The 13645-nt window shown below is 41.0% G+C and overlaps 1 protein-coding gene and 1 pseudogene across 1 annotated transcript in view; both read right to left on the reverse strand.

Annotated features, from left to right (window-relative positions):
• Positions 1-13645, reverse strand: part of LOC111958510 (PDZ and LIM domain protein 3) — a 36734-nt gene that overhangs the window by 4033 nt on the left and 19056 nt on the right. The window contains exon 5 of the mRNA XM_023979766.2: positions 9903-10030. Within this exon, the coding sequence (XP_023835534.1) occupies positions 9903-10030 (128 nt within the window). The remainder of the gene's footprint in view (positions 1-9902; positions 10031-13645) is intronic.
• On the reverse strand, positions 6516-8427 carry LOC139023634 (4-galactosyl-N-acetylglucosaminide 3-alpha-L-fucosyltransferase 9-like; annotated as a pseudogene).

The following is a 13645-nucleotide window of genomic DNA, read 5'->3' on the forward strand; positions in this document are numbered from 1 at the left end:
ATTATTAAAATTAGGAGCATACCATAATTGAAGGATATTATATAATTTTAATATTGAAATACAAAAGGGAGCAGAGCTTTAGAGAACATATACTGTATGATGTCACCATAGCACAGTATATTGATGTCACCATAGCACAGTATATTGATTGTTCACCATAGCACAGTATATTGATGATGACACCATAGCACAGTACCATTGATGATATCACCATAACACAGTATATTGGGGGAAAGGGGGTTACCTAGTCAGTTGTACAACTGAATGCCTTCAACTGAAATGTGTCTCCGCATTTAACCCAACCCTTCTGAATCAGAGAGTTAGAGCTTGATGATGACACAATAGCACAGTATATTGATACACCATAGCACAGTATATTGATGATGACACCATAGCACAGTATGTGATGATGACACCATAGCATATTGATGATGACACCTTAGCACAACAGTAATATTGCATGCACGGATACATCATCTCAATCTATTGCACACTTCCTGTATATTCACCAGCATTGAACCCCCCCCTCAAACAATGCAGTGCAATAGACAGTGGCGACCTGTCATTCAGGGTAGGTGGGCAGAGTACCACCACCTGTTTTGAGCCCCACATTTTTAGCAAAATAAATAAATATATATACATACATAAAAGAAATAAAATGTTTTGGGCTTGCCTGTTTTGCATGCTTATTTTTGGCATTAATACGTGTCACATTCCGTTTGCAAACAATGTAAAAAAAAAAAAAAATAAAAGATATATCATGAGTTATATAAAATCCACATACAAACATGGTCTCTTTTTTTGTTTTCTTGAGTGAGGCAGCTCCAAAATGCAGATTTTCAGCCTAGCTCAGTGCTTTCTGCAGTGGGTGGTGCCAAGCTTAGAAAATAGGAGCATTGCGCCGTGATGGCTCAGTGTTCTGTCACTCATGGGGAACAACCATGTCTCACACAGTTAAAAGTCCTTAGTAAGCATAGACATCCAGCCATAGAGTTAAATTACAAGTACCCTTCCAGAGAAGGCCTCAAGGTCATTGGACACAGATAACTTATGTAAAATCACGTTATTATGTGTACAGTAGCTTTGATTGGATCTGATCATGTGTCAACGATTTTAGTTTCAAAGTCCTTAGCTATCAGTCATTCATCATCATGAATTCAAGTTGAACAATCTACTGACAAATTCCTTTTTCAATCCTTGTCAATATGAAGAGAAAAAATTAAGAGAAATTAGTATAAAACCTGTTTTAGAGAATTGTAATCAATCGATATTGTAAGAAGCTTTCATTGTCTGTTTATAATGCCCCGCTTTTATTTATCCTATGGTTCTGACTTGTACAGGGGAGTCACACTGTAAGAACAGCCCATGTTCTGAATTCTGTCGCTGTACATTTCAAAGTGCCTGAACAAATAGGTTATACTTGACTACGTCCGTCATCGTTCGCTCATTAATGTCTTAATCGAAATTACACGAATGGCCCTCTTATCCGCTTGTCGTCCCCTTATGCCATAGTTTGTACATCTCCAATTGTGCAGTAGAAACCACATTTGTTTAAGCACAGTCAGCCATATCAGCAGTTTTTTTTTTTTAAATTTAAAGGCGGTAATTTAGGTGAATAAACTGTTTCGCTGCCAGACAAAGGCTCCGCTAATAGCCAGGTGTAGCAGTGGTAAGGTGTTTGGGACTGGCTGTACTGTATGTAGTGCCCTAACAGTTTGTGGGCAACATTGTCACCGTTTAAGTAGTGCAATTAATGTCTTGTTTAGTGTTGTGTAGGGCTTTCTTGCTGGCATGCATCGCCACATTTTATATTTTGTTTGCCCCACCAAGATTCACATGCTAAAAATCACCACTGGCAAATACAACAAATTCAGTTATTGTGTAATGTCTTTTTGCAGAATCTCTTTCAGAAACACACTTTTGTTGACGCACTGTTCTTTTTTTATGTTTGACTAATGTGTAACTAATCAATGCTGCTTATTTTGGCCGTATGGGAAAAGCGTAATGTGCCTAAAAAAGTGAAAAAAGATTAAACCATTTATGGACTATATTTATCATACATGGCTGATTGCGGAACTATCAAATTGAGAAAACTTTTTTTCCTGTCTCTCAACAGCCATATGGAGTGACAAGTAAGACATTAGCATGCAGATAGAGAAAAAGTCCCAAGTTTTATTCAGTCAGCAGATTCACTTGTAAAGTGGTTGTTCCACTGGATATCATAAGGTGAATGCACCAATTTGTAAGTCGCTCTGGATAAGAGCGTCTGCTAAATGAATTTCAACCCTTTTGGGTCCTGCCATAGAGTTCTATTACAAGTACCCTTCCAAGAAGGCTCAATGTCATTGGCCACAGATAAATTACGTAAAATCACGTTATATGTACAGTAGCTTTGATTGGACTGATCATGTCACCATTTTAGTTTCAAAGTCTTAGCTATCAGTCATCATCATGAATCAAGTCGACAATCTGCTGACAAATCCTTTTTAATCCTTGTCATATGAAGAGAAAATATGAAGAGAAATTAAATAAAACCTATCGGTGCTCATCGGCCATTGGACATAAAGATTACACAACAAGTTGGAAATCGCAAATTCAACAATGAGTGGTTTGTAAGGATTCAGTGGCTAACTGCGAGCATTGCAAAGCAACCACTAGCCTGCTATTCAATGGAGTGTCTGTGTGTTTTTTTTACCCCCTCAGAGTTCCCACCATAAATCCAGAGAATGCCAGACTTTGATGACAAAGTTTGATAACAAAATTTGCCCTCACAAGACCACCGCGCCACCTTCAGAAGCTGAGTCCAAAAATGTATTGTATGCTGCTGCATAAATGATGTAATATGCAAGGGAGATATGTCTACTGTAGCTAAGAAAGTAAGCTATTAGCAGCCCATGTGCCTCACCCTAATAATTTGGTCTATTTTCACAAACATGGTATTGTAAACACATCGTTCGTGGCCGATGTGTTTTTCAAACTTTTTTTGTACAGCACACACAACATTCTATAATAGGGAAAAGGGGATACCTAGTCAGTTGTACAACTGAATGCCTTCAACTGAAATGTGTCTTCTGCATTTAACCCAACCCCTCTGAATCAGAGAGGTGCAGGGGGGCTGCCATAATCGACATCCACGTCTTTGGCGCCCAAGGAACAGTAGGGTAACTGCCTTGCTCAGGGGCAGAACAACAGATTTTTACCTTGTCAGCGCTGGGATTCAATCCAGTAACCGAAAGGTTACTGGCCAACGCTCTGACCACTAGGCTACCTGCCGCCCCTAGAATTGTGTTATTTGATGTGTCAAATTAAAAGCTTATTTAACACGTCAAATGTGTTATGACGTGTATCTTTTTTGACACGCAAAGACCCAAACGGCGTTCAATGTGCCTCACCCTAATAATTTGGTCTATTTTCACCTCTTAATTTCACCTACTGTTCTAACTTGGTGGTGCACATAACCTGTAGCCTATAACCTGTTTTAGAGAATTGTAATCATCGAATATTGTAAGAGCTTTCATTGTCTGTTTATATGCCCCTTTTATTTTTTATGACTTGTACAGGGAGTACACTGTAAGAACAGCCCATGTTCTGAATTCTGTCGCTGTACATTTCAAAAGTGCTGAACAAATAGTTATATTGACTANATATTGATGATGACACCTTAGCACAGTATATTGCATGCACGGATACATCATCTCAATCTATTGCACGCTTCCTGTATGTTCACCAGCATTGAACCCCCCCACCCCCTCAAACAATGCAGTGCAATAGACAGTGGCGACCTGTCATTCAGGGTAGGTGGGGCAGAGTACCACCACCTGTTTTGAGCCCCACATTTTTAGCAAAATAAATAAATATATATACATACACATAAAGAAATAAAATGTTTTGGGCTTGCCTGTTTTGCATGCTATTTTGGCATTAATACGTGTCACATATCCGTTTGCAAACAATGTAAAAAAAAAATAAAAAAATAAAAGATATATCATTGAGTTAATAAATCCACATACAAACATGGTCTCTTTTTTGTTTTCTTGAGTGAGGCAGCTCCAAAATGCAGATGTTTCAGCCTAGCTCAGTGCTTTCTGCAGTGGTGGTGCAAGCCCTTAGAAAATAGGAGCATTGCGCCGTGATTGGCTCAGTGTTCTGTCACTCATGGGGACACTATGTCATCACCAAGTTTAAGTCCTTAGTAAGCATAGACATCCAGCCATAGAGTTAAATTACAAGTACCCTTCCAAGAAGGCTCAAGGTCATTGGACACAGATAACTTACGTAAAATCACGTTATATGTACAGTAGCTTTGATTGGACTGATCATGTCAACATTTTAGTTTCAAAGTCTTAGCTATCAGTCATCATCATGAATCAAGTTGACAATCTACTGACAAATCCTTTTTAATCCTTGTCATATGAAGAGAAAAAATTAAGAGAAATTAGATAAAACCTGTTTTAGAGAATTGTAATCATCGAATATTGTAAGAGCTTTCATTGTCTGTTTATATGCCCCTTTTATTTATCCTATGGTTCTGACTTGTACAGGGAGTACACTGTAAGAACAGCCCATGTTCTGAATTCTGTCGCTGTACATTTCAAAAGTGCTGAACAAATAGTTATATTGACTACGTCCGTCGTCGTTCGCTCATTAATGTCTTAATCGAAATTACGAAGGGCCTCTTATCCGCTTGTCGTCCCCTTATGCCATAGTTTGTACATCTCAATTGTCAGTAGAAACCACATTTGTTTAAGCAAGTCAGCCATATCAGCTGTTTTTTTTTTAAATTTAAAGGCGGTAAATGAGGCTGAATAAACTGTTTCGCTGCCAGACAAGGCTCCGCTGATAGCCAGGTGTAGCAGTGGTAAGGTGTTGGGACTGCTGTACTGTATGTAGGCCCTAACAGTTTGTGGGCAACATTTGTCACCGTTATAGTGCAATTAATGTCTTGTTTAGTGTTGTGTAGTGGCTTTGCTGGCATGCATCCCACATTTTATTTTGTTTGCCCCACCAAGATTCACATGCTAAAATCACCACTGGCAATACAACAGATTCAGTTATTGTGTAATGTCTTTTGCAGAATCTCTTTTCAGAAACACACTTTTTTGACCATGTTCTTTTTTATGTTTGACTAATGTGTAACTAATACATGCTGCTATTTTGGCCTATTGGGAAAACGTATGTGCCTAAAAAAGTGAAAAAGATTAAACCATTTATGGACTATATTTACATGGCTGTTCTGACATATTGAGATATTCTGCTCTACAGTCATATGAGTGACAAGTAAGACATTAGATGCAGATAGAGAAAAGTCCAGTTTTATTCAGTACAGATTCACATGAGTGACTTCTTAAAAGGGGCAATCTGCAGATGCTACATCCGCGGAAGGTAGAGGTCCTGAGGGTTCTGCAGCACCCCCTGAAAAATCTGAATTCAAAATCTTTGTAGATGTAATTTTTTTCCCAGCACAGCCCCATCTGTAGCACGGCTCCAAATTCTCCAGCCCGATATCCCTCAGCTTTTTTACTGRAACAGGGGCAGGGAGGACGCTTTGTTATTGTTTCCACTTTAAAATTCTATAACCTATCAACTTCTTATGGCTTGGGGGCAGTATTTCAACGTCTGGATGAGAAGCGTGCCCAAAGGAAACTGCCTGTTACTCAGGCCCAGAAGCTAGGATATAAATATAATTGGTAGATTTGGATAGAAAACACWAAAATAATGTCTGTGAGTATAACAGAACTGATATGGCAGGCAAAAACCTGAGGAAAATCTATCCAGGAAGTGGGATTTTTTTGATGTGGGTAGTTTTCAATTGAATGCCTATAGAGAATCAAATGGGTTAGGACCCAGATTGCAGTTCCCATGGCTTCCATTAGATGTCAACAGTCTTTAGACATTGTTTCAGGCTTGTTTTCGGAAAAACTAAGAAGAATGAGACCTTTCTGTCAGTGGACTGTAGAATCATGCAGTGCTGGTTTGCGCGCCAACAAAAAAAATAGTTTTTGGGATATAAAGAGGGACTTTATCGAACAAAACAAACATTAATTGTGTAGCTGGGACTCTTGTGACTGCAACCATATGAAGATCTTCAAAGGTGATTMATTWTATCGCTATTTCTGACTTTTGTAATTCCTTTACTTGGTTGTAAAATGTTTGTATGCTTTTGTGTGCGGGGCGCTGTCCTCAGATAATCGCATGGTATGCTTTCGCCGTAAAGCCCTTTTGAAATCTGACAAAGCGGCTGGATTAACATGAAGTTAATCTTTAAGCCGATGTACTATAACACTTGTATTTTTTATGAATGTTTATTATGACTATTTCTGTATTTTGAATTTGGCGCTCTGCAATTTCACCGGATGTTGTCGAGGTGGGTTGCTAGTGGAACGCCTGAGCCAGTTAAAAAAAGTCAGTCTCCAAATGTGCATTATATAAAACTAGATTAAAACCACATTAAACTATACATATATTCCAGTGGTGGCTGGTGGGTGGATAAAACGGGCTCATTCCATTCTGGAAATTACGATGAGCCCGACCTCCTATATCTCAGCTCACCATCCTCCTCTGATGTGTTCAAATCAAGAGCTAATGGAAAATGTCATTGATATGAATAAAGGAATCCACAGGAAGAAAGTCTTCGTGGTTCTGTCTAGACGGGCCCAATACTATTGGTACAGTTCCTGCCACTAGTGGTCCATTCACCTTTTCCGTGATGTAGTCTCTGTAGATTGAATTCTCGGACGAGAGGTAGAACTTGCAGCTGGCGATGGTCGAGTAATACTCTGTGCTTTTCAAACGACGGCCCGTAAAAGCAGTGCCGAAATGGTTTACTGCTCCTGATAATATTTTTCTCGGACTGACATCCCTGTGTAAGTGCTATTATTGCTCACAATCCAGCAGACTAATTTATCTTTCTTGGGCAGCACAAAATCTGTCTCAGTCTTCATGGTTGTTAATTCTTTTTTCGCACTACACGGAACCCAAACCGGCTGCGCGCGTGCGCCATCGTGCATAAATGTATTTTGTCCCCCCACACCAAATGCGATCACGACACGCAGGTTAAAATATCAAAACAAACTCTGAACCAATGACATTAATTTGAGGACAGGTCGAAAAGCATTAAACATTTATGGCAATTTAGCTAGCTAGCTAGCTTGCACTTGCTAGCTAATTTGTCCTATTAGCTAGCTTGCTGTTGCTAGCTAATTTGTCCTGGGATATAAACATTGAGTTGTTATTTTACCTGAAATACACAAGGTCCTCTACTCCACCAATTAATCCACACATAAAACGGTCAACCGAATCGTTTTTCTAGTCATCTCTCCTCCTTTCAGGCTTTTTCTTCTCTTGACTTTATATTGCAATTGGCAACTTTCATAATTACGTGCATTACCGCCACCAACCTATTTCGTCCTTCAGTCACCCACGTGGGTATAACCAATGAGGAGATGGGAGAGGCAGGAATTGCAGCGCGATCTGCATCAGAAATAGAACTGACTTCTATGTTAGCCCTTGGCAACGCAGACGCTCGTTGGCGTGCGCGAGCAGTGTGGGTGCAATAATTGAATAATATTGACTTCTAMATTTATTTTGCAACGCTTGTGCACGCGACGCGAGCGGTGTAGTCAGCCTGTTAGGTTGAAGAGGTTTTCCAGACCTGGTATTTTTTTGTTATTTGTTGGTAATTTCATGTGATACCAGATCATTTTCTGAAAACCTGGACGAGTAGACCAGGGCAAGTCGGTCTGGTGTGTTTGTGAAAGAAAATGACAGCGTCCACTTCGTCGTAAAGGGATCTGTCGTCTGTCAGGACGCAGCTATTGATGTTGAACAGGGTACACACCAATTGGCCAGAGCCACACCAAGACAATGGGCTTTTCAGTTGTTGATTTTTTTTTTTAAATAGAGAAACTATTTTCAGTTCCAAGGATGGCGATTCTCCTAATCTGGATGGACAGACAATAGATGGAGGTTCCAAGTAAATGACACATAATATCACTGAGCCCACAAGCCCTAGAGCAGCGATCAAAGTTTTGTTGGAAGCTGCTGTTCTCGATTCTGATGACATTTTTTGCTCTGTAAAAAGGAAGAATTGTTTTTAATTATAATTGATAACCTAAATGTTAAATCTTTATTTCATACCATAGGTACACATCACATTTAATTCACAGATACGTTCAGGGATAGCCTTGCAGCTGTCCATGCGAGTTGTTTTAGTTGTTACAGTTCAAGCACACACAATGACAGTCAGTAATAAGAAGCTGTCAGTCAGTGCCATGTAAATCGGTATCATTGATGTAAGTCATTGTCTTATCGTATCTTATCTTAAACACTATAGGTTGTTCAGAGCAGGTTGCCTCAAGCAACTCAGTTCAACATTCAGGTTTATGTTTACATTGGTCTTTTACAATGGTGGACTTTAGAACGGATCATGTTTTGTTCGCAGTCAGTCTCTATTATGTAGAGTCACAATATGAGTTTGTGTGGTTMAATGAAGTTTGAGAGAGAAAATAATACATTGCTTACCACTGAAGATTGGTTTAGAGTTGGAAATCCACATGCATAGTTGACAAAATTAGACACTAACGAGCAAATAAACCCCCTTGCACCTGGGAGGAAGTAAAAATAGACAGCACTAGTCGGTCACAGGTCTGACTGGACAAATACGTTTTGCGTAAGCAAATCTGAGGACTGAGAATTCTTGCCTAAAGTTAGATTTTTTGTGACAAGGCAACAGACTGGGTATATAATATATACCGAACAAAAATATAAACRCAACATACAACAATTTCATTGATTTTATTGAGTTACAGTTCATATGAGGAAATCAGTCAATTGAAAGGAATTAATTACGACCTAATCTATGGATTTCACATGACTGGGAATACAGATTTGCATCTGTTGGTCAGACTCCTTAAAAAAAATGAGCCTCGCAATGGGCCTCAGAATCTTGTCACAGTATTTGTGCATTCAAATTGCCATCAATAAAATGCAAATGTGTTCATTGTCCGTAGTTTATGCCTGCCCATTCCATAACCCCACCATCACCATCAGCAAACCGCTCGCCCACATGACGCCATACATGTGGTCTGCGGTTGTGAGGCCGATTGGACGTACTGCCAAATTCTCTAAAACGACTTGAGGCGGCTTATGGTAGAGAATTTAACATTAAATTCTCTGGCAACAGCTCTGGTGGACAGTCGGCATGCCAATTGACTCTACCTCAAAACTTGAGACATCTGTGGCATTGTGTTGTATGACAAAACTGCACATTTTAGAGTGGCCTTTTATTGTCCCCAGCWCAAGGTGCATCTGTGTAATGATCATGCTATTTAATCAGCTTCTTGATATGCCACATTTTTGTTCATAGGCCTTATCTAGCACATCAGTACCACCCAAAGTGACCGTGTTAGCCTGCTGAAMCAAAGCCTAGACATGTAATCTGTTCACTACTAATTCATTTGTATATAGAGTTTACTCCTTGTGTACCCACTTTTCAAGATCAGAACAATGTGAATTCTGAATTATCTCCCTCTACTTTGTCTTATAAAATGAATGGCCAACAAAATACTMATTTCAAGTGATATCTTCATTTTGATTGTGGCTCTTTCCAATAGTTTTTTCTTGGGATCAAAATGTATGCGATATTGATAGCTAGAGGTTTTTATTAAACTATAGGTCTTGAAGTGAGTGAGTGGTAGAGAGCTAACCCACACTGAYGACGACTTGAACACCAACAGGCTTGTCCTTGATATGTCTCATTGAGAAAGAATACATTATTATATGCAATCGTGAAGCTCTTCTTGAGAGCGGGACTGCAGCATTATAGCCTGGAATCCACACTGAATGATGATATCATTRCCCACCCATATCATAATGAAAGGGAAGTTACTTAGTGGAGAACTGACCGTCACTGTCGACAAAGTCCTGCAGGGCCTTGAAGGAACCTGATTGCCGGGGCTCCTGGGGCTCCTCCTGGTCTTTCAGGAGCATGCGGTACACATCAGACTCCTCGATGGAGGTCAGCGTCTTGCTACTGCAGAGAAGGAGACACACACACACACACACACACACACACACATAGAGATGAGCAAAAATATACAGACACACAGAGGTGAGCATTAACAGATGCAGCACACACAAACACAGAAAAATATCTCACATTTTGTGGAGATGAATTAAAAAAGGGAAAGGGTCAGTTGTACAACTGGATGCTTTCAACTGAAATGTGTCTTCCGTATTTAACCCAACCCCTCTGAATCAGAGATGTGCCAGGGGCTGCTTTAATCGACATCGGCTGCACCTGTTCCATCCGAGATCGGCGGCTACCATTGAAAGCACTGTTCATCTACCCCAGCAGACACCAGTGTAGTCATAACAACACTATCCTCCATATCAGATTYAACATCAGAGTCGTATTGAGCCCTGGGGGTCCAGAACTCCCCAGCTCCAGGTTTAGGGACGGGCTGTAAGTCATGGGGAGAAATGATKCCTGCCAGCTGGGGCACTCTCACTMCAGGGCCCTGAGGCTTTTGGTTATCRTAGGCYGCATCAGGTCAAAGGARGCCCGCCAGACATTACAGAGACCAGACCTGGGGTCAAATACTATTTGAAMTMATTTCCAAATACTTTTTCAGTGCTTTATTGAGCTTTCCTGGCTTAATGGACCAATAAAATAGTCCCACAATGGCAAACCCCACCCATGTGGTACTCCAGGCAGGCTAGAGCAAGCGCTCAAAGTATTTGAAAGATTTCAAATAGTATTTGAACTCAGGTCTGACAGAGACACACATAACACAGGCATCAGCAGACGTCCATAAAAGGAARTGAAGAGAGGGGAAAAACAGAGAGGAAGAATGGATGGGAGGAGAATGGAGAGAATGGAGAGAGGAGGTTAGAGATGACATGGGGTGAAGAAGCATGAGTGTGAAGACGCCTTTYGGATACACAGCTCTTTTTATAGCCACCACCCATAGCCAGAACACCAAGTCATCTAACCAGAATTTGCTGAAAGAGATCTACAGGCCAATAATACTACACATGGATTGAATATGCTACATATGTATATATACACTGAGTGTACAAGACATTAGGAACACCTTCCTAATATTGAGTTGCACCCCTTTTTGCCCTCAGAACAGCCTCAATTCATCGGGCRTGGACTCTACAAGGTGTCGAAAGCGTTCCACAGGGATGCTGGCCCATGTTGACTCCAATGCTTCTCACAGTTGTGTCAAGTTGGCTGGATGTCCTTTGGGTGGTGGACCATTCTTTTTTTATATACACTACCATTCAAAAGTTTGGGGTCACGTAGAAATGTCCTTGTTCTTGAAAGAAAAGCACATATCTTGTCCATTAAAATAACATAAAATTGATTAGAAATACAGTGGAGACATTGTTAATGTTGCAAATGACTATTGTAGCTGGAAATTGATGATTTTTAATGGAACATCTACATACAGTTGAAGTGGGAAGTTTACATACACTTAGGTTGGAGTCATTAAAACTTGTTTTTCAACCATTCCACAAATTTCCTGTTAGCAAACTATAGTTTTGGCAAGTCGGTTAGGACATCTGCTTTGTGCATGACAAGTAATTTTTCCAACAATTGTTTACAGATTTTTTCACGTATAATTCACTGTATCACAATTCCAGTGGGTCAGAAGTTTACATACACTAAGTTGACTGTGCCTTTAAACAGCTTAGAAAATTCCAGAAAATGATGTCTTGGCTTTAGAAGCTTCTGATAGGCTAATTGACCTCATTTGAGTAAATTGGAGGTGTACCTGTGAATGTATTTCAAGGCCCACCTTCAAACTCAGTGCCTCTTTGCTTGACATCATGGGAAAATCAAAAGAAATCAGCCAAGACCTCAGAAAAAAATTGTGGGCCTCCACAAGTCTGGTTCATCCTTGGGAGCAATTTCCAAATGCCTGAAGGTACCACGTTCATATGTACAAGCAATAGTACGCAAGTATAAACACCATAGAACCACACAGCTGTCATACAGCTCAGGAAGGAGACACGTTCTCTGTCTCCTAGATATGAACGTACTTTGGTGAGAAAAGTGCAAATCAATCCCAGAACAACAGCAAAGGACCTTGTGAAGATGCTGGAGGAAATAGATACAAAAGTATCTGTATCCACAGTAAAACGAGTCCTATATCGACATAACCTGAAAGGCTGCACAGCAAGGAAGAAGCCAATACTCCAAAACCGCCATAAAAAAGCTAGACTACGGTTTGCAACTGCACATGGGGACAAAGATCGTACATTTTGGAGAATTATCCGCTGGTCTGATGAAACAAAAATAGAACTGTTTGGCCATGGGGGACGCTTGCAAGCTGAAGAACACCATCACAACTGCGAAGCACGGGGTGGCAGCATCATGTTGTGGGGGTGCTTTACTGCAGGGGGGACTGGTGCACTTCACAAAATAGATGGCATCATGAGGATGTCTTGAGATGTTGCTTCAATATATCCACATAATTGTCTTATGTGGATATATTGAAGAAACATCTCAAGACATCAGTCAGGAAGTTAAGGCTTGGTCGCAAATGGGTCTCCCAAATGGACAATGACCCGAAGCATACTTAGAAAGTTGTGGAAAAATTTGCTTAAGGACAACAAAGTCAAGGTATTGGAGTGGACCTTACATACATTACATACATACATACAGACCTTCTCCAGATCCTTCAGGTTTCGGGGCTGTCGCTGGGCAATACGGACTTTCGGCTCCCTCCAAAGATTTTCTATTGGGTTCAGGTCTGGAGACTGGCTAGGCCACTCCAGGACCTTGAGATGCTTCTTACGGAGCCACTCCTTTATTGCCCTGGCTGTGTGTTTCGGGTCGTTGTCATGCTGGAAGACCCAGCCACGACCCATCTTCAATGCTCTTACTGAGGGAAGGAGGTTGTTGGTGTAGATCTCGCGATACATGGCCCCATCCATCCTCCCCTCAATACGGTGCAGTCGTCCTGTCCCCTTTGCAGAAAAGCATCCCCAAAGAATGATGTTTCCACCTCCATGCTTCACGGTTGGGATGGTGTTCTTGGGGTTGTACCATCCTTCTATTCCTCCAAACACGGCGAGTGGAGTTTAGAGCAAAAAGCTCTATTTTTGTCTCATCAGACCACATGACCTTCTCCCATTCCTCCTCTGGATCATCCAGATGGTCATTGGCAAACTTCAGACGGGCCTGGACATGCGCTGGCTTGAGCAGGGGGACCTTGCGTGCGCTGCAGGATTTTAATCCATGACGGCGTAGTGTGTTACTAATGGTTTTCTTTGAGACTGTGGTCCCAGCTCTCTTCAGGTCATTGACCAGGTCCTGCCGTGTAGTTCTGGGCTGATCCCTCACATTCCTCATGATCATTGATGCCCCACGAGGTGAGATCTTGCATGGAGCCCCAGACCGAGGGTGATTGACCGTCATCTTGAACTTCTTCCATTTTCTAATAATTGTGCCAACAGTTGTTGCCTTCTCATCAAGCTGCTTTCCTATTGTCCTGTAGCCCATCCCAGCCTTGTACAGGTCTACAATTTATCCCTGATGTCCTTACACAGCTCTCTGGTCTTGGCCATTGTGGAGAGGTGGAGTCTGTTTGATTGAGTGTGGTGGCAGGTGTCTTTATACAGGTAACGAGTTCAA

This window comes from Salvelinus sp. IW2-2015, linkage group LG34, assembly GCF_002910315.2.
Source record: "Salvelinus sp. IW2-2015 linkage group LG34, ASM291031v2, whole genome shotgun sequence".
Classification (NCBI taxonomy): domain Eukaryota; kingdom Metazoa; phylum Chordata; class Actinopteri; order Salmoniformes; family Salmonidae; genus Salvelinus; species Salvelinus sp. IW2-2015.